General features: G+C 36.2%; 1 protein-coding gene across 14 annotated transcripts in view; it reads left to right on the top strand.

Moving 5' to 3' along the window:
• Window positions 1-25388, top strand: part of SSX2IP (SSX family member 2 interacting protein) — a 42881-nt gene extending 17493 nt beyond the window's left edge. For 5 of the 14 annotated variants that reach the window (XM_057558646.1, XM_057558644.1, XM_057558648.1 and 2 more), the window contains 13 exons: window positions 591-722; window positions 1315-1484; window positions 1951-2163; window positions 3070-3180; window positions 4781-4916; window positions 7255-7330; window positions 7400-7589; window positions 10672-10822; window positions 12764-12900; window positions 13252-13425; window positions 16859-16973; window positions 17442-17607; window positions 21379-25388. In XM_057558646.1, the coding sequence (XP_057414629.1) occupies window positions 680-722; window positions 1315-1484; window positions 1951-2163; window positions 3070-3180; window positions 4781-4916; window positions 7255-7330; window positions 7400-7589; window positions 10672-10822; window positions 12764-12900; window positions 13252-13425; window positions 16859-16973; window positions 17442-17607; window positions 21379-21553 (1857 nt within the window). In that variant the 5' untranslated portion in view covers window positions 591-679 and the 3' untranslated portion in view covers window positions 21554-25388. Of the gene's footprint in view, window positions 1-590; window positions 723-1314; window positions 1485-1950; window positions 2164-3069; window positions 3181-4780; window positions 4917-7254; window positions 7331-7399; window positions 7590-10671; window positions 10823-12763; window positions 12901-13251; window positions 13426-16858; window positions 16974-17441; window positions 17608-21378 lie in introns of those variants that run through there. The other 9 variants (XM_057558679.1, XM_057558669.1, XM_057558666.1 and 6 more) reach the window with 9 other exon arrangements.
• The last annotated feature ends 1044 nt before the right edge of the window (window positions 25389-26432 follow it).

Below are 26432 nucleotides of genomic sequence, written 5' to 3'. Positions count from 1 at the left end.
AAAATTTTTAAAGTGGAATTTCTGGATCAAAATATATTTTCATTATTAAGACTTTTGATACATATTGCCAGATTGCTTGGTAGTAGTATAAATTGATCTAATTTTTCTGGAGAGCAGTGTATGGGATTATTCATTTCACTACATCTATGCCAACACTAGGAATTGTAATTAAAAGTTTTGTTAGTATAGTTAGTAAAAACAACAAAAAATGGGAATGCTGGCCAAGAAATTTTTCATCTTTTCATCTATGTAAGTAGGAATTGTACTTTAAAGGGTATAGTTTGGAAATATTTATTACTTAGTACAATTCTGTACCTTATATTGTGAGTCAGATCATGTACTGTGTACTTTGTGTATGAAGTAATGTGAATACCTTCGTATAACTCGAGAAGCCATTTACCTTGATTCTTGCACACACACACACAATTATTATTATTAAGCTCTACCATGTTCTGTATGAGAGTACAGGAGAGTAAATAATGCAGAATCCCTCTGTTTTGAAGTACATACAACTAATTCTTACACATTGGCTTTATATTTGCTTTCATAGTTTTAATTGTATGCTGTTATTCTGTGATTTGTTTTCTAAGGAGATGCCTACATAGAAGAGTGACAGCAGCTGGGCTGAAAGTTTCACTGCTGAACTGGTTCCTCAGGTATCCTGGCTCTGGCAATTGCTATGGGAGATTGGATGACTGTTACAGATCCAGGTCTGTCTTCAGGTAACTGAGTTTAGAATAGTTGTAAGCAAAAGCAGTAATTATAAAGGTTAATTTTCAATGACACTGTAATTACCAAAAATATTGAAGATGTAACTACAGAGAGACATAAATAGTTGTAAAATATATAATTTTCATCTTCAGTAAAATTATCAGGGAGAGCTAAGTATTGTGCCTAATCAGTGGGGTTAAGTGCTTTGGCTGAATAGTTGATTACTTGACGAGGAGACTTTTCTGCATTTGAAATAAATTCATTGGCTACTTCAGTACATTTCTCTGATTTATTCCTTTAATCACATAAACTTTGGGTGCATAGACAAGTGGGTTTTATCTATTAGTTTTATAAATCTAAAGTATTGTAAATTAAGATAGTATATTGTAGCTTAACATGCCTTTTCTAAGAGCACCACTTTATTAGTTGTATCTTTTTGGAAAAAATTATATAGTTTTCATACAAAAACCAGCTTTGTCCTAATTTGAAAAAACTTAAAAATATTTCTATAATTCAAAATCTTTGGTAATGGAGATTATGTTGTTAGCTTTGCATGCATTTTTACAAATTATTTACATAAATGCCTTTTACTGATTCTTTCAGAAAGCAAATACATCTCTCAATATACCTCTGAAACAAAGATGTCTCCATCAAGTTTATACTCACAGCAAGTGCTATGCTCTTCAATACCTTTATCAAAAAATGTGCACAGTTTTTTTAGTGCCTTCTGCACAGAAGAGAATATTGAACAGAGTATTTCATATCTTGATCAGGTAACATGTTTTGTTTTTGTAAGAAGCAATAAATAACATAAATCATGTTATATAATAGAACATATCAAAGGTATGAGAAAAACTTGTCAAGCACAAGTATGTTACATATTGGCCCGGGACTTATATTAGATTTGCAGAGAACCTTGGTGACCGTCTAGTCTAGATACACGAGGTAAACGTTTTTGTCTGGAGCAGGTTGGATCCCCCATCACCCCAGGGGCTCCTCCACGGGGAGTCTTACCCTTATTTTACTGATGCAGAAACCTAAGTGCCTTCTCCAGATCACAGGTGATTGTAGAGCAGAGGCTAAAAGAGCCCAGTTCTCTTAATTCTTTGTCCTTTGGCATAGGTGCTACTTTCTTAACTATCTCAGGATAGTTTTCTTTCTCAGAAAAGATTTCTGTCTTTTGTTTATTTATTAAGTTGTCCGGTAACCAACTTTTAGGAAAACATTTTCTCCTACTAGGAATTGACTACTTTCGGTTTTCCTTCATTATATGAAGAATCCAAAGGTAAAGAGACAAAGAGAGAATTAAATATAGTTGCTGTTTTAAATTGTATGAATGAGCTACTTGTACTTCAGCGGAAGAACCTTCTAGCTCAGGAAAATGTGGAAACACAGAATCTGAAACTGGGAAGCGATATGGACCATCTGCAGAACTGCTATGCAAAACTTAAGGTAGAAATTACATCTCAATCTGTATTTCAATGCCATTGTTATGTAGTTTGAAACTATAAATTTTCATTGGATTTATTTAGCAAACAAATTTTAGGGTTTTTTTTTTTTAAGTTTTAGGATTTTTTTAAACTGGAAAGTAAAACTGAATGTAATTTGTACAAATCAGTTGTGCTGCTTCCTAATACTATCTATATCGAAGGTGATGATTTTATGAACTGTTTAGTGTCTTGCTGAAACTGTAGAAAGTTAGATTAGGAAATACTTATATCTGAGGAAAATAAAATAAGGATTCTCCCACCCTATCCAGTCTTGCTTAATAAAGTAGATGCTTAACTTAAAATAGTCTTACTGTGAGAGATTGCATCAGTAAATTTCAAGAATATTCTTGAGGGCATCTATGCCCTCTAGGAAAAATCTTGAGAGAGTTTACTGCTTACAAGGCAGAACTGGTGTCATGCTGTAGTCCCACCCTTTGTGACCTGAAGTGTTCTACTTTGCTTGGTCACCTGTCTTCTTCATACTTAGCTCCAAATCATTTTTGGCTCTTTCTCAGAGTGTGCTGTAGAAGTGTTAAAAAGTATTGAAAAGAAATTATGAAAATGTTCAGTGGCAACATCACTGGAATAGGTGAAGAGTCTTTCAAGGGATCCACTTTGAAGGTCTTTTGTATATACATTAAAAATTGGTATTTAAATAAAATTTGATATTCAAATTTAGGTAAATTTTGTAACACTATAGTATCAAGCTTTATAGTAATTGTTTTAAATAAACATTTTGTGTGCTGCTAAACTTCAATTTTAGGTAACAAACCCTAGTTTATGTAACTTGTTTTTACTAATCTTTTAAGGATTCAGTTGCTCTGAATCCTATGTTAATTTTAGTCAAAATTGCATATGAATGTTTTAGGAACAACTGGAAACCTCCAGGAGAGAAATGATTGGTCTTCAGGAAAGAGACAGACAGTTACAATGCAAGAACAGGAATTTGCATCAGCTACTGAAAAATGAGAAAGATGAGGTGAGTTGTCAGTTATTGCAGATAAAGTTTAAGTGAATGTTTTTGGGTTTTTTTTTTTTTTGGAATTTGAGGTGACCATAATGGTCACTTGACTTTAAAACAAGAAAGAGCCATTTGTTCACCCTGTGTCACATTGGTCTGGAGGAACTGTGTGTATAGTGTTGTATCGCATTTAACTGAGTGGCCAGGAGCCCTCCCCACCACCCTCTCCCCCAAGTGCATCCATTTGCCCTAGTAGGTTAGTCCAGAGCTCGTGACATCCCAGTGTCCTATACCATCTGTCGTGGACTCACATGCACTGTTAACTTTTTGTCAGACACAAGGGCGCTTTAAATGCAGATCTTTTATTCTCTGCTATACCTTTACTTATATCTGGAATGCCTCTTCTTGCACTGTCTTAAATGTCAACATTGTTCATCCAGTCAGGCAATTACTTGACTAAATGGACACTCAAGTTACTGTTTAAAAAAAGCAATTCAGATTAAAAATCTCATTTTTAGGCTGAAGACATCATAATTCTAATCTCATTTTTGCTTTAGTGATGACTTAGTATTTGGACCTATAGAGTTAATGCATTTGAAATTATCTTTCAATTTATGTAAGAAGAAATCATTATGTTTTTATTGCTCTGCAGTTTGATTTCTGATCATGTGATAACTATAAAACCATAACATTTTCAGTGTTGTATATGTTGCTTTCACTATAATTAAAGACTTTTAAGGGAGCGTATTTCTTTAAGGACCTTGTAGTGATTTAGACAGATTTGTTTTACCATATTTGATTATTTAGTAGTATATTTAGTAAGTGGGTAAGAAGTATCTTAACTAAACCACAAGGTTACTTATACTTTTCCTTGAGTTATTTCACAGAAAATTTTGACTTAATCCATTGATTATACTTGAAATGGTTTGACTATAATTCTTCCTCAGTGAGGATTAAGTTGAACATGATCATCTCTAGCAGAGATAAAGAATGTCAGTATAGAACTTGCTTCCTTTCCAGGGCTGCCTGAGAAGTCTTAGTAGATGTAAACATTGACCAGTAGTGCTTGGCATATAATATGTACTCAGCAAATGTCTGAACTCTCTGCTGTTTGTCTCACTCTAATTTGATAACTGTTTTTGATCAGAGAAAAATGAACCTGTTTATCTACTGCCACGTGTGATGACTTATTGGCCTTGTCACAGATTGATAAAGGATAAAGTGATTCAAGTCATTAGTAAAAGGAAGTCATTACAAATGATCAGATGAAATCTACTTACTTCAAATGAAGCTTTAATCACATTAATACTTCCATAAGAGTTTGTGGTTTCTAAATGATCAGAATCTGTATGTAGGGTGAAAGGTGTAGATAATAATTTAGAGAGTTAGCAGCTCTGGAAATTCCATAATTAAAACATAAAAACTTTATGTGCTTCATTTAATGATATTTTAAAGAGTGATTTCCAGTGGTTACAGAGAAGGAGGAATAATCCTAGAATTCTTGAACTATTATATGAGGAGCTGAATTCTAGGACTTCTTCTCTCTATTGAATTTGTAAATTTTAACTGGGTTTACCAGTCCTAAAGAGACTCACTTAATAGAAAATGCTTTTTTTAGGTGCAGAAATTACAAAATATTATTGCAAGTCGAGCTACTCAATATAATCATGATATGAAGAGAAAAGAGCGTGAATATAATAAACTAAAGGAACGTCTACATCAACTTGTTATGAACAAGAAGGATAAAAAAATAGGTAAGGAGCAGCTGGCTAAGATAAAGCAAAGGGAATAAATAAGCTAGTATTACACTAAGAAATAAATGTAGAGGGATTGAGCTCAATAATTCATGAAGTGTCCTTGTCATGCTTTATACAATTGATTTTAGATGGTATATATCCATGTAAACTAGAAATTGAGACAACTGGTTAGTTGAAAAATAGTAATTTTGCTTTGCTCCATTAGTTGCATATAAGAATTGCATACATATTTTTTTAACATTACAGATGTAGGATTAATCCACAGAGAAAAGCTAAGCCAGAGGACACTGTAAGCTTTCATAGCAAAGAACTGATTATATTAAAAATCAGGATCAGTTCCTGAGTACCAAAAGTGTGATTTTTGAGTTAACTTCATAAAATGGTTCATCAGGCCAAATTATTCATGTCAGTTTGAGTTCTTTTAAATTAGTTTAGCTGTGCATTTTTGAAGTACAGCTGACTGAAAGTTTTGTTTGTTAAAGTATACTTTTTTCTATTATTCTTTTGAAACTTAGTTTATAACTTATTTCATTCAAGTTTGTGCATAATTTCAAGTAACTAGTGTAGATTAAAAAGTAGAACTACACTACTCAGCCATAGAAAAGAACGAAATAATGCCATTTGCAGCAACATGAATCCAACTATAGGTTATCATACTAAGTGAAGTAAGTCAGAAGGAGAAAGACAAACACCATATGATATCACTTATATGTGGAATCTGAAATATGGTGCAAATGAACCTATCTACAAAACAGAAACAGACTCACAGACATAGAGAACAGACTTATGGTTGCCACGGGGGAGGGGAGGAAGGAAGAGGGGTGGACTGGGAGTTTGGGGTTAGTAGATGCAAACTATTACATACAAAATGGATTAACAACAAGGTCCTACTGAATAGCACAGGGAACTATATTCAATATCCTGGGATAAACCATAGTGGGAAAGAATATAAAAAAAGAATGTATATATGTGTAATAACTGAGTCATTTAGCTGTACAGTAGAAACTAGCACAACACTGTAAATTAACTGCAATTCAATAAAAAAAAAAATAGAACTACACACACACAAAAGTAGAGCTACACAGATAAAGTTTTGCTGGCCTGCCAAGATTCAGGGAACAGGAAATATGTGCATTGATTTATTGAAGAGTGGTTTCCCAGTGGGCTATAGGCTGTCATCTAACCTACATTATACATTATTCTGAACTTGGACTTGCATACAACAGCTGATGAGCAGATGTTTCAAGCTGTCACATGGTGGGCTAAGCCTGTTTCCAGCAAGCAGTTCAGTGTTCACTGTGTCACTGTCATTCTGTACAGCAGCGCTGTTGCAGTTATTTGAACATTTTATTTTAAAATTATTGAAAAATTTGTGATAATTAGCAGTTAAGACAAGGTTAGACATCTAAGTATTCTGAGATTATAAATCTTAAACTTGGACACTTATTGGTTTTTAAGATTGGTTAACCTTGTGTTCATTCATAAAGGGAATAGCAAAATTAAAGAGCAGGATGAAACGCTAGAAGTATAAAATGCAACGCTTAGTTAGAGAAGTTTATTAAACATTTAACCCTATAGCAGAGCCCTCATATTATGGTCGTCTGCCTCTTTTCCTGGTCCAGACCCAACTGGAAGTGACAGTTCTGTAATGATTTTTATCAGCTCTAAAATTATAATAACTTATTCTCATCTTTTTTCCTTCTTATGCCAACTGCTTTCATCTCTACCTGGGGCAGAAGAGACGTTAATACTGTCAGGAGCCTTGTCTCCTTTGATGATGACGATGGTGGTGGTCATGATACAGGGCATGGCAGACTTTTTCTGTAGTGACCCAAATAGTAAATATTTTGAGGTTTGTGGGTTCTGTGGTCTTTTGTCACTCTGCCACTGTAGTGCAAAAGTAGCTATAGAAAAGAGATGAACAAATGGTGTGGCTATGTTCTAAAAAAAACTTTATTTACAAAATCAGGCAGCTGCCCACAGGCCATAGTTTGCCAACCCCGATGATAAAATTAATAATGATAATTAAATGAACGCTTATTAAGTGCTTACTGTGTTAAGTACTTTAACATTTCTTTCACTCTTCACAACTCTTTGATAGATACTTTCATTATTCCCGATTGATGAAGAAACAGGCTTAGCAGTTAAGTAACTTGCCAAGATCTCAGGCTTATGAGTGATGGAACTGGAGCTTAAAATCTGGGCTGTTTGAGCCTAAATCCTAATTTGTATACCAGGTTGACTTACGTCCCTAATGCATATAGACCGTTAGGGTTTTAAACACTTAAAAATGTATGTTAAGAATTGGTTTTGTTCTGTGTGTTCATGTTTGTAGCTATGGAAGTTTTAAATTACGTGGGGAGAGCTGATGGAAAAAGAGGCTCCTGGAGGACGGGTAAAACTGAAGCCAGGTAAGGCACGAATCAAACTGACACGTTTAATCAGACTTCCCTTTCTATACTGCATTTTCATACTGACAGTTTCTTTCTCAGGAACGAAGATGAAATGTATAAAATTCTCTTGAATGATTATGAATATCGTCAGAAACAAATCCTAATGGAAAATGCTGAACTTAAGAAGGTTCTTCAGCAAATGAAAAAGGAAATGATTTCTCTTCTTTCTCCCCAAAAGCAGAAACCTAGAGAAAGAGCAGATGATAGTACAGGAACTGTAAGTGGCTCTTTCCTCTCTAATACAGTCTTCAGATCGCTGATTAGAACAATTAAAACAGTAGATAGGTATTCTCAATGGGGACGCTGTTGATATCTTGTGCAGGACACTCACTGCTGTGCTACCCCCAGTCACTCTGACAACCAAAAAAATGTCCCTGTAAGTTTCCAGACATGCCCTAGGAAATGATGGAGGTGATTTTCTGGGGACTTAATCTGTGCCAAGCACCATGAAAAGCACTTTATAAGCATTGTCTCATTTTAGTCTTATAATAATTGATGCTTTGGGTACTATGATTTATCCCTATTTTATAGGTGAGGAAATTGAGGCACAAAAGCTATTTCAGTATCACGCATGACAGAACTAGGATTTGAATCCAAGTCTGTCTCACTCCAGAGCTCATGCTTTTAACCACTGTGCCAAATATCCTTTAAGTAGCTTAAATGTTGAGTAACTTTAGCAGGCTCTACTTTTCAGAGAGTGAAACTTTTATTAACTTTGGGAACCAAAGAATCACTTAGTCCATAAATTTATTGAATGTTCATTATGTGTTCTAGTCCCTGGAGAGAAAAAGCTGAAAAGATTTTGACTGTTTCCTTTGCCTTAGTTCAGGCTGCTAAAGCAAAGTACCATAGACTGGTTGGCTTATAAACAAACAAAAATTTATTTCTCGCAATTCTGGAGGCTGGAAATCTAAAATCAGGATGCCAGCAGGGTTGGTGTCTGTGAGGGTCCTTTTCCTGGTTGGATTGCTGTCTTCTTTCATCCTCACATGGTGGGAAAAGGTGAGAGAGCTCACTGGGGCCCCATTTATGAGGGCTCCACCCTCATGACCTAATCACTTCCCTAAGATCACCCACCTCCGAATGCCATCACATTGGGGGTTAGGATTTCAACATAAGAATTTTGAGACAACACAAACATTCAGACCATTGCATCCCACAAGAACCTTTTTTGAGAGAGACAGGCATATAGAGAAGTAATTATTATACACATTAACAGCTATAATAGGGTGGTACAGTGTGTAAAATAAAACAATTATGGCAATCAAGAAAGGCATCACAGAGGAAGTCACATTTGAATTGGCCCTTAGTAGGTGTTTTTTGAGGTAGAAAGCCTGGGGAAATCATTTGATGAGGGCATAACATGTAGAGGTCAGAAAAAAAAGTCACATAATGGTGAAAAGGTTTTTAAACTTAGTTCTTTACATATAAATTTAAATTCTGGATTCAAGCAAGTTCACATTAGTAACTAAAATCTGAAAATAACAATGTTGATGAAAAGTAGTAATTACCAGTAAGTCACCAAACATGTTTTATTAACCTATATTTGAGGATTATTTTGTGGTTTCACAAATCAGTCCAACTGATAAGCTCATCTCCTGCCTTTTTTTTTCTTCTTTAAAAAAAGAACCTGAATGTTCTTTTCAGACTTTCCAATTTGGGGTCTGCTTGACATCTTATATTCAGTTAACTAACCTTTTCTCTCAAAGTCTTATCACTTTGGGTCAGTTCTTAACACTCACTAATACCTTGCCAGGGTTAGCATAGTTTCTGTAACTCCTGTGGTTTCTTCAGTTTTGGACCCAGCCTTTACTAATGTCTCATTACCAGCTTTTAGTCAGCAAAAGTAGGTAGTAAATCAAGGAGATCTTTTTCAGATGATAGTATCCTGTATAATTTCTCATAATTCAAATGTTGAAGTTTGGAGAAACAATAATATCTTAAGTGTATTTCCTGTTTTTTAAAAGATCCTTTTTTTCTCGATACGTTTTCTCTTAAAATTTAAGTAATTCACCCATTCCTTACTTGTAAGGAAAGATTTTGGCCCATTATAGCAAGAAGAGTAAGACATAACCTTGGAATGCCTAGGTAGCATCCAAATTTTCATTTATTATTTTGCTTAATTGTAGCCAAAATATATACCCAAAATTCAAGTTAAATGAATTTTTAATTTTTTTGTGGTTTTAGAGTTTCACTCAATCTGGCAATTATTAATGTGCAGCAGTTAATTTTAATAATGAATTTGTAGTATTCTGGTATGCCTTGAAATGTATAGCAGAGAAGGTGTATAGCAGAGAATTCTCCTTGGAAGAATTACTGTCAGGTAGCTCCAGAGTGTTGATTGGCAAGAACCAGAGTCACAATGAGCCACACCTTGGGTTTTCCCTACCTACGCCCCCTGGGAGACCTAGACCTCTACCAACCCATTGCTGACCTCAGACTATTGATACAGTTCTTCAGACTCAGTCACTCCCTCACTCCTGCTGCATCTATCAGTACGTGTGGGCACAGTCTAATCAGCCCTTCTTTCTTTTCATCGTCTCTTTTCTTCTTTTTTTTTCCCCAGCAAGATATATTGTTCAAATTAGTTAAGTATATGTATCTACTATCCTGGATGTTAATAACAAATTAGGACCATTTTATGTAGATGCAGGTTATTATGACTTGTATACATTTAGTATTGCTTCCCTATGTTCTTTATCCTGCTTTGACTTTATTTGATCATATCAGTAAAGGTTGCTACATTTTCCTGTGATTTAATGTCTTGGTAGAGTACAGAGAAAAATATCTCCAGTTTTATAAAAAAAAAATATATGAGAAAAATAGGATTAAAAGTTGCTTTTACTTTGGAGATTATTTCACAGGTTTATTTGTCAAAGCAACCAAAAATTGGAGGCCAGATAGACTGGAGCTGTGTGACATCAGGAAAGTTATTCTGCTCCTCTAAGCCTCGGTTTCCCCACGTGGTAACATGATTTGAGGACTAATTAACATGTGAAAGCACCTAACACAGCATGAGACAGGTTCCTCCTCCTCACACAGTTCCATGGCTTTTGTCGCTGACTATATTGGGCTTCAAATTCAGCTTTGAAGAGACCTGAGTTGAGGAACTTCTATCTTCAGTATTAATTGCTTTTTCTCAAGACATTTATGTTGAGGACTGGGTCATTTATGCTTCAGATACAGCACAGAAATGATTTTGATATGTGTCTCTGACCATCAGTCTGACGACTACTGCCTGAGTGTCTAAAGCCATTTTAAGATTCTGGTCTTTCCCTCTCATCTCTGGCCACTTGTAGGTTATCTCTGATACTGAAGAAGATGCTGGGGAACTGAGCAGAGAGAGTATGTGGGACCTTTCCTGTGAAACTGTGAGAGAGCAGCTTACCAACAGCATCCGAAAACAGTGGAGAATTTTGAAAAGTCATGTAGAAAAACTTGATAACCAAGGTAAGTACTGCCTGAATACAGGTAGATTGAGCTGTGACACTCAGTAAGCTGACTTCAGTCAGTCACCTGGAAAGCCACGTTACGGGCTCAGACTGAAGTCCTTAGCTCAGTCTGGTGGTTTGAAAAGCAAGACTCTGCCTACTTCCAGACATGTGGTTTGAACCCTGCTGAGAAAAAATGCTTTGCTCTCAGAGTGAATCTCTCCGAAAAGAGGACATCATATGTCCGTCTGCTCTGAGTGCAGAAGACAATTGAATAAAGTGAACTGAGCCCTTACTGTATCATGGAAATCAGGAAAATATGAATCATAATATAGTATAAATATAAACCTTTTGCTTATTATTCCTAGATACTTGCCTATTCCTAGGTTGCTAATAATTCATTTCTAAATTATTTTCAAAATAATAGACACTTGTTGCAAAGTATCAATTAGGAAGTGTTGGGTTGGCCAAAAAGTTCGTTCGGTTAAGGAATACATTGTTCAGTAAAGTCCTTGGGTCACTTGTAGACATGTGGATGGACCTAGAGACTGTCATACAGAGTGAAGTAAGTCAGAAAGAGAAAAACAAATATCGTATATTAACTCATATATGGGGAATCTAGAAAAATGGTACAGATGAACCGGTTTGCAAGGCAGAAATAGAGACACAGAGGTAGAGAACAAACATATGGACACCAAGGGGGGAAAGCAGGGGGTGGACGATGGTGGTGGGATGAATTGGGAGATTGGAATTGACTGTATACACTGATACGTATAAAATAGATAACTAATTAAAAAAAAAAGAAAATTCTTAAAAAAAAAAACAAAATAATAGACATTTGACGCAGAATATCAATTTGGAGGTGTTGGGTTGGCCAAAAAGTTCATTTGGTTAATGAATATATTGTTCTTGGTGGAAATGAAAAAATGTCTTTTATTTTTACTTTAAAACCGAAGGAACTTTTTGGCCAACCCAATATATAAAGTAGAATATTCAGGTCTCTATTCCCTATGTGTAACACTTAATAGTTTGGTGCATACCTTTCTAGACCTTTCTCTGTGTGCTCACAAAATATTTATTTTAAGTGTATACAAACCAAAAATTGAATATTACATGTTTTTTGCCTACACTGTGCTTTTTTCACTTAACAGTCTATTATTTTAGATACCACTTCTTGTCATTATAGATAGTATAAATAGATATATGTGGATGAATATATCCTTATTTTATATTTGTTAAGATTCACATGCTTTTAAATCAGGAAAATTAAGATTCCTGCTAAGTAAATGAAGTCTATTTAAAGAAAATTTATTCTAAATGGTCAAAAATGACACACTCAGTGCTAACTGTCTCCAAAAGTAAAGAGCAGTCAGCAAAATTATAGTAGCAAAATTACTTTACATGAGATTTTATTGATTTCAATGATTTTATTGATTTCATCATTGTCTATTAGTAAATAGCAAGTATTTTTGGACTTCATATTTGTTGAATTTAATAACAGCAAGATTTGTAGCACTGCACTGATCTTTGGGGAAGTGTCAAAAGAACATAGGTTATGAATGTTAATTTTTCTGTGAATATAGGTTGTACATTTTTAATTAGGACATAATCGTGAATAAATATGAATTACAGATTAAATGTTGGCAGTAGAGCTCTGTAAGTAAGGATATCATTTAGTCCAGAAATAGCATGAATTTATAGTTGCCATGAACTCCTTAGAGCTGCTTTGTGCTTTTTAAAATTTTTTAGTGTTAAAATAATATACATTTTATTTTATTTTATTTTATTATAGCTTATGGAATTTTTAAAGGGCAAAGGAAATACCTCCCTTTTAGAAAACCTACAAGATTCCAGAAAGGGAAAAGTTCTGAGAACCTTGATTTTTAAATATATGTCCCCAAACACCATAAACTAAAATGATGATTGTAAGGTTTATGTCAAATTACTGGTTTTGTGTTAGTTTCAAAGGTACACGTAGAAGGTTTTAATGATGAAGATGTAATCTCACGACAAGACCATGAACAAGAAACTGAAAAACTTGAGTTAGAAATTCAACAGTGTAAAGAAATGATTAAAACTCAGCAGCAACTTTTACAGGTAAATGCGAGGCACCTTTTAAAACTGTTCTCCCCTGTGAAGGGTCAGAATTTTACTTAATCTTACTATATTTTTACTCCTTTACTTTATAAGATCTGTAGCATTTGACATTTTTCAGTCTAAACTAAGTTCTGTGCTTGCCCGGAGATAGACCACGTAGCACTCCTTAGTAGGGGCTTTGCCAGTTAGAAGCATTTGGGAAATGAGACTCCTCATTTCAGTTGACTTTCTGATTCTTTATCATTTCTCTCCTTCCCCTAAAGTTTGACCTGCTTTTCCCTTGCGTTCATTTCAACTTGCTGGAGTGTTGCAGGGACACTCTGGAACTTACTATGTTTTAAAATTTAATAGCAGCAGCTCGCTACTGCGTGTGATGATGACACCACTTCACTGCTACGAGACTGTTACTTGTTGGAAGAAAAGGAACGCCTCAAAGAAGAATGGTCCCTATTTAAAGAGCAAAAGAAGAATTTCGAGAAAGAAAGACGAAGCTTTACAGAAGCAGCTATTCGCCTAGGATTGGAGGTATTTTAAGCAATTGGCTTTCTTTGTAGAGCGTTTGAAGGTCCTGGAGAGGTCAGCAGAATGCATCTAAGTTCTGCTTTTTCTTGTTTCTTTGCTATCCATTTTTTTTCTCAAGTATTTTACCAGTGATTTCACAAATAGCTTGAAATGGAAGCTATAATAGAAGGATATCATTCTGCCTTTACCAGATTTGGAATTGAAACATTTTTGTATTGAAAAAAAATTTTTGTATTGAAAAAACTATAAGCATTTATCATCCCTTTTGGGTGGCTTTCTTTCTTTTATTTTATTTTGTTTTGTTTTGTTTTATGTTATTTTTTTGGCTGCGTTGGGTCCTCGTTGCTGCATGCCGGCTTTCTCTAGTTGTGGCGAGCAGGGGCTACTCTTCATTGCGGTGCATGGGCTTCTCATTGCAGTGGCTTCTCTTGTTGCAGAGCATGGACTCTAGGGGCACAGGCTTCAGTAGTTGAGGTGTGTGGGCTCAGTAGTTGTGGCTCATGGGCTCTAGAGTGCAGGCTCGGTAGTTGTGGTACATGGGCTTAGTTGCTCTGCGGCGTGTAGCATCTTTCTGGACTGGGGATCGAACCCGTGTCCCCTGCATTGGCAGGCGGATTCTTAACTGCTGCGCTGCCAGGAAAGTCCGTTGGGTGGCTTTCTACTGTTAAGGGTTTAGCTTCACACAAGAGATTTCTTTTGGGCATCTGTCATGTCTCCACTGTCAGTAGGTGTAGAGTCAGAAGAGAGTGCAACCAAAAACATGTCTTTTGTTTTAAAAAAAGGGGGTTAGGGGTAGAATACAGTAAAAATAAAGTTCTCCCCCTCTCTCTCTCCATCCCCTTACCCAGGGATGAATGCATTAACAGTTTGAACTGTGTGTGTATACACTTGGACAGGTCGCTTTTTTATTTAGCAGTGTATTACCTACATATTTCCTTTTCAAAAATTAGAGAAGTAATGTTTGAAAATGGTTTAAAAAAAGAAACTCAATCCATACAAAAAGCTACAAGGTAAGACAGTATCCTCCATTCTTATTGCCAGTTTCATTCCTCAGAAGTAACCACTGTTAAAAGTTTGTGATTCTTCTGGGAAGTACTATTTTAACTTGAAATAAAGTTCAACCTTTTTTCTTGATATAAGCCTATCCATCCCCCACTATGAAAGATAAGGAGTTTCGTGTCTTTATCATACCTCCCATCTACACTGTTTCTCATTTACATATGATTTCTTCATAATATTTTTACTTTTTTAAGCTACTTTTTAAAGAATTATTTCTCCTGGTTGACTTTTTCGCTTTAAGTAAATTTGTTTAATGCTTCCATTTCAGGTTTGCTCAACTTCAGACAGTATAGGTTTATCCCTGAGACGAAAGATGAGGACATCCTTGTAGTTACCCTTGTTGCACTGCTCTTACCCTTCGACTCCCCAGTTTTTGTCTGTGATATTAGTTTTCATTGTCAAGCATTATCACGTTTATGTTCTGTCTTTTAATACAATTCAGGTGTAAGTACTTTGTCAAAGATTGAGACTTAAGAATTAAAAACCAGAAAGAACGTTGGTAACATAGTGATTACGTAAATGTTATTCATTCTGTAGCCAAGTAATTTTTTTGGACACATAAAAAATATTCTGTTATTAAGATTTTGCCACATGGAAGAAAATCTTCCATGTATCACTGTGTAGTAAATACTTTGACTTTCTTTGTAGCTTCCTTTATGATTTCCTGAATCAGATTCAACTTATATCTCATGTTATTCTCTTTCTTCAGTTCCTTTTCCAATTTGCTGTATTACTTTCTTGAGTAAGTTTTTCATAAGTAGTGTGTGAGTGAAAAATATTCTGAAGTCTGGAATATCCAAAAAATACATTCTTAGTTGATTAGTTTGGCTGGATATAGAATTTAGTTTTCTAACTTTTCCCCTCAAAACTTTTGAGTTATTCCATTTCTTCCAGTGTTTTGTTTTGCTCATGAGAAGCCTGGCTGTAATATAACCTGTATTACTTTGTAGATACCTGTGTTTTGTTTTTCCCCCTCTCTGGAAGCTTTTGGAATTTTATGTTCTTAAGAGTTCTGCAATTTTACCAGGATACGTCTGGGTAGCTCCTTTCAGCCTGAAGACACTGTATTTCTTCAGCTTAGGGATGCTTTCTTCAATTCTGTATTTTTTCCTTCTTCTCTTGCATTCTGGAAATTCTGTTAGACAAATGTTTTGCCTTCTGACTACATCTATAGATTGACTTTATGTTCTGAGTTCAGGAATATTTTCTCACTCTTATCTTGGGCATCACCAACCTGGTATTCAGCAAAGGTCAGTTTTATTATTCACTTCATCCACTGAGTTTTTATTTCAGAATTTATCTTTTAAGTTTTCTAATGTCCTTATTGTTTGCTTTTTTTGGTATACCATTATATTTTACAAATATTCATAAATCTGTCTGATAATTTGTGTTATTTGAAAAAAAAGTTTATCTTGAATTGTTTCCCTTGGTCAGTTCTCTTTATTTATCCTGGCCATTTTTCTTTTATGCTGTTAGTTTTCTTCAAATGTCTGGTGATCCATGATTTTGTATTAATATTTATGAATGAAAGACTATATGCTATCTTAAGTAGCTGACATGACCTTCCTCTGTAATTATGAAAGTCTATGTCATCAATAGCTATCTTCCTCAGGAGCAAAAACAGTTTGCACCAGCATTTCCTCCTGTCTTATGGGATCACCTGTGTTTCTGAGCCCATATCCCCCCACCACCCCTGACGCTACTCCAAGAGATACTCTTGCTGCTTTGCATACCACTCCCCATTCTCTGCCTGAGACTCTGTCTGCCTCTGGTCACTGAGGACAGTGGGGCCAGTGAAGGATGGGAAGGAAGTACGAGAGACCCGAGGGGAGAGGGAGAATTTAGGATTGCTATAATTAGCTATTCAGAAGGAGGAGGTTTGACATAGGCCCTCTGTGGTCTAGTGGTGACGGCTGCTAGTACTGGGAGATGGTTGGAGGATGAGAGCAGTGCTTGATGAAGTCATATCTCCTTTTTTTTTTTTCAAGTGATTAGTTTACAATGGGGTAAATGTCAATTTTTCTGTTGTTTGTAATCTTATATTTACCATGTTTTGTGTGTTCAGAAGTTGTGCTCATATTCCATTTGTTTAAAGTTATGCTAACATGCTTATTATTTTGTGTTATACACTTGAATTTATTCAGAATTGATGTGAAAATAGTAGTTGGCTTGTCAGGAGAAACAGGTGAATTTTTATTTTTTAAACATAATTTTCTTAAATGAAATTTTTCTTAGTTTTCTAGGGTTAATTCCTTTGACTAAATATATAGAGATAATCAGAGAGCAGACACAAATAGCTAGAGAAATCGTGTGAAATGGCAATTGTGTGAATGTTGAAGTATTGATCGGTATTTCTTTGGTTTGCTTGTTATGGTAGAGAAAGGCATTTGAAGAAGAAAGAGCCAGTTGGTTAAAGCAACAGTTTCTAAATATGACTACCTTTGACCACCAGAACTCAGAAAATGTGAAGCTTCTCAGTGCCTTCTCAGGAAGTGAGTACTTCATAAACTCTTTAATCTGAAAACGCATGTAAATAAAGTAGATAATTATTAATATATAACTTTAGCAGTCACCAGTAAGAACTCTCTAATTGGAACTAAAAATTAACTTTGATATTTTATTTACTGTAGTCAAAATAGAAATGACAGGAGGACTTTGCATACCCAGAGCAACTTATGTTGTGAGTGTAATAATGTCAAGTTTTGAAAATTCACAATCTAGAAATATTTTTTAAACTAGATTCTTCTAAATGTTTGTGGACAGTGCATAACAAAGATCACCGGATTAGCTAGACTAGACTCATAGGGCCACAGTGGATATTTAGATTAATTTGTTCTCTCACACCTCACTTAGAACTGCAAATGAATCTAGTCTAGGACCCTAGTTGATTACCTTCACTATATTTAATGCTTTTCCATATGTAGTGCCTTTTTTCCTTCTTTTTTTTCTTTTTTAAACAGGTTCTGATCGGGACAACCCTACAGTGCACTCGAGGCCACGGCAGAAGAAGCCTCACGGTGCGCCTAGTGGGTCTCCAGTTTGCATGTCTAAACTTACTAAGTCTCTTCCTGCTTCTCCTTCTACTTCAGACTTTTGCCAGATGCGTTCCTGTGTATCTGAACATAGGTACTGGTCTATAGGTGATCTTCTCACATGTTTGTTAAAGTGCTAGAGTTACGTTGCAAAGGAAAAGTTGGCGTGTCTAGGACGAGCACCAGTAGAGCCTCTGGAGAGGAATTGAGTAGATGGACTCATTCATTGTACAGATATTTACTGGGTATCCTATAGACACCTGTTAGGTGCTGGGAATACAGTAGTGAACAAGGTAGGTCTGGTCCCTGTCTTCTGGGAGCTAAGTCATATAATGTGATTCTTTTTACCTCACATGTAAAATACAATTTAAAATACAATCTTATTGCAGGAGTTACTTAATAATTTAATTGTATTGAATAGAAGGATATTGTTTTGATAGTTTCTGTAGAGTACCTATTTTAGAGTTTCTTGTGGTATGCCCATTTTATTGGTGTGGAAGGACAAAGACCCGAGAAAAGCCCCCTCCCCTTGACTGGTGAAGAGGATCTGTGCCCAAGGATGACAGGGTAGACAGAGTTGCTCCCCACCCCCAGGAGAGCCAGATACTGCTTTTGACTGATGCATTGTGGTATTTTCCTCTGTCTTAAGTTGTTACATCATTTTCTAAGGTATAATATCAGTACTCTACCTCAGAGCCTATTCCAAGATTAATTTTGAACTAAGCAGATAGAACATTCCTAGGGAGATAGAGAGCAATAACAAAGAGCAAAGGGACATGTCGCCAAGTGTGGTGGTGACCGCTCTCCTCTTCATTAACGTAGGAGACAGTGGCACGAGAGCCTTCCCAGGCGCCTTAGAAAGCGGGAGCCAGGGCTGCAGCACAGTCGGCCTGTTGTAGTGAGAGAGAGACTGGCGTGCAGCTAAGTGCTGAAGACGCCAGCTAGCCCTTGGACCAAGAATTGTTAAATAGATAAATTTTTAAACAAAAATATGAAGTTTTAAAAAAGGACAAGGCACTCTCATTTGTAGTTGGCCTTTAAAAGGATTAGGACTCTAAGTAAACACTGGGGGGCAAAAAGGGAGCTGGGGGAAGAGTCCTCCAGGCAAGTGTAGGAACCCTGAGGCGGGACACGGGTGTGTTTGTGGATGGTGAGTGTAGTTAGTGAGCACGACCCGGAGGTGTGAGGGTGGGAGGTAGCATTATGTAAAAGTTCACATGTATACACAGGTAGAGGGAATGAGGTCAGGGACGCTGTGTACCCGTCACCCAGGTTCAGCAGTTATCAACTCATGACTGATATTGTTTATACCCAGCCCACTCTGCTTGTGCTCCCACACGCACTTGCGATTTCATTTGTCAACTAGGTTAGTCTGTACTTGCAAGTCGGATATTGTTCTAAGGGCAATGGAAAAGCATTGGAGACCTTTTAAGTGAGATAATGATTTTTTTAAAATCCAAGTTTTAAAAAGATTACTTCATTTTATTATATGAGAAACAGATTGTAGGAGCACAAGCCAGGAGAGCCAGTTAAGAAACATCAGTGGAGTTGAGGTGAGAGATGTGGTAATTTGCACCCTAGGGTCATTACATGAAGACAGAACTGTGCTTGGATTTAGGCTGTGTTTTGCAGTTAGAGCCAATAGGTTGATGTGTGAAATATGGGAAGTTAAAATTTGTTTAATTTACAATCAAAAGATAATATAAGCTCAGAGTATTTTCTTACATAGAATGTTATTGAAGCCCCCAAATTTGACCAATCAGAACTCTGTGTATAGATTTAGACAGACATTCTGCTCACCATTTACAAATACAGGCAGCCCTCGGAGATGTTGCAGATTCAGTTCCAGACCACTGCAATAAAGCGAGTATCGCAACAAAGCGAGATACTCAAACTTGTTGGTTTCCCAGTGCATATAAAAGTTATGTGTGCACTGTACTGTAGTCTATGAAGTGTGCAATAGCATTATGTCTAAAAAAACAATGTGCGTATCTTAATTAAAAAATACTTTATCGCTAAAAAATGCTAATTCGTCTGACAACCCAGGGTTGCCATAACCCTCTGTTTGTAAAAAAAATACAGTATCTGCAAAGTGCAATAAGTTGAAATGCCATAAAACGAAGTATGCTTGTAATGCATTCTGTACCTAAAAGAGAACATAGCTTAGTTGCCTCAATTATTTTTATGTATTTAAAATTTTTACTTTGTTACATAATTATTTTTAGTTGTAAAGTATTTAACATAAATATTCCTTGAAGACTTTGTTTCGTGTTTAATAAAAAGTCCAACATTTAGTACCTACACCATAGGGTACTGTGAGATTCAGTACCAATACATGTAAAGCACTTAAAACAGTACTTGGTCCATTGTAAACCTTCAGTAACAGGCTATAAAAATAAAAATATATGTAAACATAAGTGGATTATAAAAATGCTTTTCTGTTTTTTGTGTTCAAGAGCTACACTGAACAATGTCAGTGGCATAGAAACAGAATTTTGGAGCTTAAAGAAATTTCATTAAGCTGTTCACAGATACTGGCTACTGAGGGTAAAACAAAAGAGTCATGTAACTAGTTATCAGGAGAGAAGCTGTGCAGCTTGACATCGTTCTTGAAATTTTAAATTATTTGGTATATTTGGATTCCTGCTCCTAAAGCACCTTGGATCTGGGTTCGTAATAAGATTATGACAAAATAATTAGGAATATTTGTAGCTAATTTCTACAGCAACATCCTCATTGCTCCTTCACTGTAGAGTGGAATGTTACGGGCTGTGCCTGGATTCCCTGCAGAGTACCTCTTGTACTAAGTTACGTAGAGAACTTAGTTCATCATTGATCTCATCTCATCTGAGATGGCAGGGATTCTGAATCTGAATTATAAGCAAGTTCCTTTTTTTTTTTTAAGCAAGTAAGTGTAAGTAAAATTGTCAATTATGTTTTTGGTTTAGCGTTTTAGAATTAAAGCAACTCAATTTTTTTTAGGATTGCCACATTATAAGGTTGAGTTAGTTAACCAAAGTCACACCAAAAAATGAACATTTAGGCAAAAGAAGTTTTGTGAAAAAAATTACGTAAGATATTCAGTTGATAAAAATGTATTGTTCATTGGTTCAATCCCATGATTTGCAAGTAATCATTTAACTAAATTTCCTCGTTTTGAGGCTGGTTGCAGAGCGTACCTCAGACTGTATCTCTGAAGGTAGGGACTGTGTCTGTGTTCAGACACTTCGATTGTTATTGTCCGACACTTGAAGTTAATTGTGCATCATCGTTAAGTGCTTAGTGTGTGTTAACTCATTTAGTTCCCACCCCAACCCTGTGAGGTGTAGGTTCTATTATTATTTCCATTTTACAACTGAGGAAGCTGAAGAACAGGGAGGGTTAACTTGCCCAAAGTGACGTAGTAAGTGGTCCAGCTGGGATATGAGCATAAACCATCTGTTCAGGGTCTGGACTCCTAACCACTTTGTAGGCACTCATTAAATATCTGCATGAGTGAACGGATGGAGGATGAAGCATGCATGAACAAATGGATGAGTGAAGAAAGAAACTATAAAGAGATTAGAAACTAGTGACAGAAAGACGGGTGTGGGGAACATTAGCTTTCAAAACTCACATGTTCTCTGTCTACCTTAGGCTGTAGCTGGGTAGCATCCTTCACAGTAGACTGAACAGATAAATAAAATAAATAGATGGATAGATAAAAGTGACCATGTTGAAACACTTTTGTGTTCTTGACCAGTGTGTCCTCAAAATTTACTTAGCATGAGACAAGGGAGTAATCAGATTTCAACACTCAGGCATATCTAAGGTATGAAAGGAGGAGGAGATGATGATGAAGATCTCCCTTTTCTTTCCCCAACAGTTCCATCAGTGTACTAAATACAACCCCTGAAGAATCTAAGCCAAATCAGGTTGGAAGAGAATGTACAAATCAGAAGTGGAGCGTGGCGTCAAGACCTGATTCACAGGAAGGTGGCTATAGTGGACGCTCCTCGACCTACGCAGATTCTCACGTAGAGAAGGATGACTTACCTTAGACATGTGAGCTGGGATTTTTTTTTTCATTAACATGCTCATCAAATTTCACATCTGAGTTGAAACAGGGTGTGTTATAAAGTCAATCATCTCTAATAATTTAAAATGGTCTGTGTTGTTTGTTTGGACTTCCCTGTTCCTCCCCCAAAGAGCTAAAATGTTAAATCTATTTAAAAGAATATAAAAGCTTTGGATATGTATTTTTAGTAACAGAAGCACCTGGTTCTGTGAATAAAGGAATGTATAAACGTTTGGATGGAAACAAAGCACTAGAGTGAGTTTCCTCTTATAGGTATTAAAAATAGCACTTTTAGGAAACTGATTATTGTAAATGTTTAATTTTGTCTCATATAGAGTTGGCATTGGAAGTTTAGCCTTTCCTTGAATGTATACTGTAGCTTTTTAACAAAGCAAGTTATATATTTATTATGTTTAGTGTGATTTGAAATACCCTCTTTCATATGTTTTAAATAAAGTAAAATTTATGTATGTTTTGTACATAGATATACATGATTATGTTAAGAGGCTTTAAGATTTAAAGATTTTACACATCCATAATTATAGTATTTCATGCCAATAAAATTTTTATTAGTGATACTCTGTTTACAGATGTATTAGAGCCATTGCCACATTATGTTTAAGAATTTTTTGAACCCATCTGAGCAATAAATACTGAAAAGCTATTCCATGAAGCCAGGTTCTTTAGATCATTAACATTACTAATGTTACATTTTAGAGATTTCTACAGCATTAGGTTTTTTTAATATGTAGGATATTACAATTTTTCAAAGGATTATTGATTTTAGCGTAATAGAGGTAAGACAAGAGTACCTTTGGATGAAACAATTTAAGAATATTGGCTTAGGATATTTGGATGATAGAAGATATTAAGGTATTTAAGATGTTTGGATGGTGATATTTTCTCTATCAGATGGGTACCCATACCGTAACACCTATACCAGCAAAGGCTTTGTATAGTTGCCAATAATTCATTAATAATTTTTCAATGAGATATTTACTGATAAGGAAATCTGATAGCATAAAAGCATCAGATTTTATAGTCCAGATATGATACTCTGGACAAACTTGCCATTTCATTTTCAGGACTGACTGCATGTTTCTTCATGGTTGTTATTGTTATTATTGATAGTAAGAATAATGTAAGTGTGGGCCCAAGCACTTTCTTAGAATTTTCATCAGAAAGCTTTAAGTACCAAACTCAATTTGTCTCTGCATGTAGAAGCCTACACATATCCAGTCCTTGCTATAGGTATTGTAGTTTAGGCCCATCTGCCTTCCCATTTTCTAGCAGTTTAACCATTTGTATTCACTCGCCTAGTTGTGGCTGTTCAATTTAAATTTGTCACGTTAAAAAGTACTTCTGTCATCCTCTCACTATATATATAACTCTTTGGAGTTGCGTAGCAGCAGCCATTTTTTTCAGGGTTAATAGCATATTATTGAGTATCTTGTAAGACATTAGTGAAAGTACTCATGAGAAAGTACCACATTTATAGTCTCAGAAAGCTGGCTCTTGAGCAAAAGCAAATTAGTCACCACATTCAGCTTGGTGCATGCCCCTTCTTTACCATTTAAAAATATTAGAAATGATGCAGAATTTCAGAAGTAGTACCATACTCCAAAGCAAGAAACAGCTGTGATATCGTTCTTTTGCTATTGAGCAATAATGTGATCAAAGAAAAGCAATCACATTTTCTAAATAGGCAGTGATATATTTGTCAAGAATTGGGGGGTTTTTTTCAGGGGTTTCCATGATATACTTGGCTAGAAACAGTGTTCTAATTTTTAGAGTAATCTCTTATTTTAGGAATATTGCATTCCACAATGATGAATTTCTACAAAGCAGCATCAGTTTTTTGTTTTTTTTCGTTTTAAAGTTGGTTGAATTCTCATATTGGAAAGAAAAATTCCCTTGAGACTTACTGTGAAATCTAAGGTGTGAAAGAAACAGGAAAATGAAAGCCAGGATCATTGTGCTTTTGATAAAAGATCTGCCAGTAGTTGTATGTTTTACTTAACAGCGTAGAGTTTGCTTTACATTCCAGCTCCAATGACGATTCCTATTCATGCTAAACTTCCCAGAATGTTGAAACGGTTTCCATCTGGATAACTCCTGACTCCACACATAAGACTCCTAGATTTTATTTCCCTTCCCTGTCTAGGTGTTTGCAGTGTACTAGTAATACAGCCGTGCTGCAGTCTTGCATTTAGCCACGACGAGGTGAGAGCACCATGTTCAATTTTGCTTGAAAGTCCTCCTGACCATCTTCAGTGTCTTCTTGTTCATCAGGATGCAGATCTGAAACATTCTGTGCCTTATTTGTTTTTATCCATTTTGAATTTTCAAAGCATAAAAGTGGCAAAGAAAATTTAAGAGATTTTATTTCCTACTGTTAAATTTTTATATCTTCAATTTATGATGAGAAACTTAATAGAAGAACAATCCTACCAGAAAATTAAGATTAAAATTAAACTTAATAAATAGGTACTTTCTTGTAGAAGCAATGTATTAAATGTTTAGATTCACGGAACAATCCACGGCAAATTGTTTTCCTCATGGTATAATTAAAATACTGTCGTACTTAGAGTTGCATTTTTCGTACCTTTGCTGACCAGACTTGTTCATAGGCCTGTGGTAACACTTTTTGTGGGGAAACATATTCCATGGTGCATGGTGAGAAGGAGAGCGCCCTAGAATCCAGTTTTGACCTGTCCTGGTGGAGCATTTGAAAACGCCCAGAATGCCAGGAGAGAGGTTTTGCAGTGTGTACGTGCAGAATGCTGTGAGCTAGCAAACCCCTTCTGTGATTGCCCTGTTGTAAAAGTCTTCAACACCTGTTGCCTGATGTAAATCATGTTCTTATTTCTAGATTGGATTTAAATTAAGTATGGGTCTTGGAAGTCTAGTAAATATACTTCTTCCTATGTTTGTCCTTAATTTTTTTCATTCTTTTCATAAGCATATAAAGTAGCTGCTGTGTGTCAGGACTTATTACTACCTTCTAGTTACTGGGGAGAGAAAGACAACTAAGCATGCTCCCTGCCACTGAGAATCTCTGGGTTGAGTGGAAGACCAGCTATATAAACCTAAATAGTCATAAATAATGGGAGATGCTGTTGAGACATTCGGTCTGGTGATAAAACTTGGACTCATTGTTCTGCTCCAGGACCATGTATCCATCTCCTAACAGTGACGTGGCAAGCTTCTAGTTAAAGAGTCTTTGCATTATTTCCTATGGGAGGAACTATGTGATTAATATATTACTGTTTTGTTTTTGTTGGGTGTTGGGTTTTGTTTTTGTTTTCTACAATCAAAATACCTGCAAAGCAGCATTAAGAATTTCTGCCCACAGGGCTTCCCTGGTGGCGCAGTGGTTGAGAATCTGCCTGCCAATGCAGGGGACACGGGTTCGAGCCCTGGTTTGGGAAGATCCCACATGCCACGGAGCAACTAGGCCCGTGAGCCACAATTGCTGAGCCTGCGCGTCTGGAGCCTGTGCTCCGCAACAAGAGAGGCCGCGATAGTGAGAGGCCCGTGCACCGTGATGAAGAGTGGCCCCCACTTGCCGCAACTAGAGAAAAGCCCTCGCACAGAAACGAACACCCAACACAGTCATAAATAAATAAATAAATAATTTTAAAAAAGAATTTCTGCCCACAAGAACATGTATTATTATCTAATAGAAAAAGAATTTACAAAGATTTGGACCATGTAGATAAGGATAATGAGATAGGTTATTCTAGTCATTTCTCTAAATATGTTATTTTCAGGTTGGATGTAGATTAAAGTGGAATGGACTGATTAAATGATTTATATAAAAACACTTGACTGGTTGGTTTTTTTGTTTTTGTTTTTAACATTTACAAATACCTGATTTCAGAGGTCTTAGGAGGTACTGTAATGCCAGTGATACATAAAGATCCTGGTAGAGATCCTCTTATATTTTAGATTCAGAAATACTTATACCTCATATGGTGCTTAACCCATAATGAGCACATAATATTTATTAATAAGAGAGATGAAATACTAATGAAACAAGTAGCACATCACTTCATTGGCATGAATGGACTAAATTTCATTCAGGTCAAAATCCTGAAACTCTTCTTTCTCAGGAGGGTTAGGAGCCTTTTTTTTTGGTTGATTTCCAGCCCTATCTAGCTTGGTTCCTCGCACAGAGAATTGGAATAGAGTAGGCCATTCTGCAGTGAAAAACACCAAACTTGTGTGGTTCAATACAAAAATTGAATTCTTGCTCATGACATGACCAATGTGGATTGGGCGGTCTGCTCCATGGCCTGCAATGTTGTCAGATCAGGGAAAGAGCAGACTGGCAGGTGATGGTGGATAGTAAGAACCAGATCTGAAAGAGACACGCACATTGCTTTGTCCACAACCTAGACCTACAGCCTCAACCTAACAACAAACAAGACTGGGAGATGCAGAAAATGAGGCTATTTGGTGAGCACTGATAGCTCTGCTACATAACGTGCTTGATGTGTTACTTACTTTAAAAAAAAATAACCAGCAAAACATATTACTCTGTGCAAGGGATTTATTACTGATTATTAAAGCTTCAAATCATCTTAATTTTTGGAAGGAATGTATTTTAAGACTTCTCTTGGGCTTCCCTGGTGGTGCAGTGGTTGAGAGTCTGCCTGCTAATGCAGGGGACACGGGTTCGAGCCCTGGTCTGGGAAGATCCCACATGCCGCGGAGCAACTAGGCCTGTGAGCCACAATTACTGAGCCTGCGCGTCTGGAGCCTGGGCTCCGCAACAAGAGAGGCCACCATAGTGAGAGGCCCGCGCACCGCGATGAAGAGTGGCCCCCGCTTGCCACAACTAGAGAAAGCCCTCACAG

The sequence above is a fragment of the Balaenoptera acutorostrata genome, chromosome 1 (assembly GCF_949987535.1).
Source record: "Balaenoptera acutorostrata chromosome 1, mBalAcu1.1, whole genome shotgun sequence".
NCBI classification, from domain to species: Eukaryota; Metazoa; Chordata; class Mammalia; order Artiodactyla; family Balaenopteridae; genus Balaenoptera; species Balaenoptera acutorostrata.
Note: the sequence above shows the minus strand (reverse complement) of the source record. Positions and strands in the feature narration are given on the sequence as shown.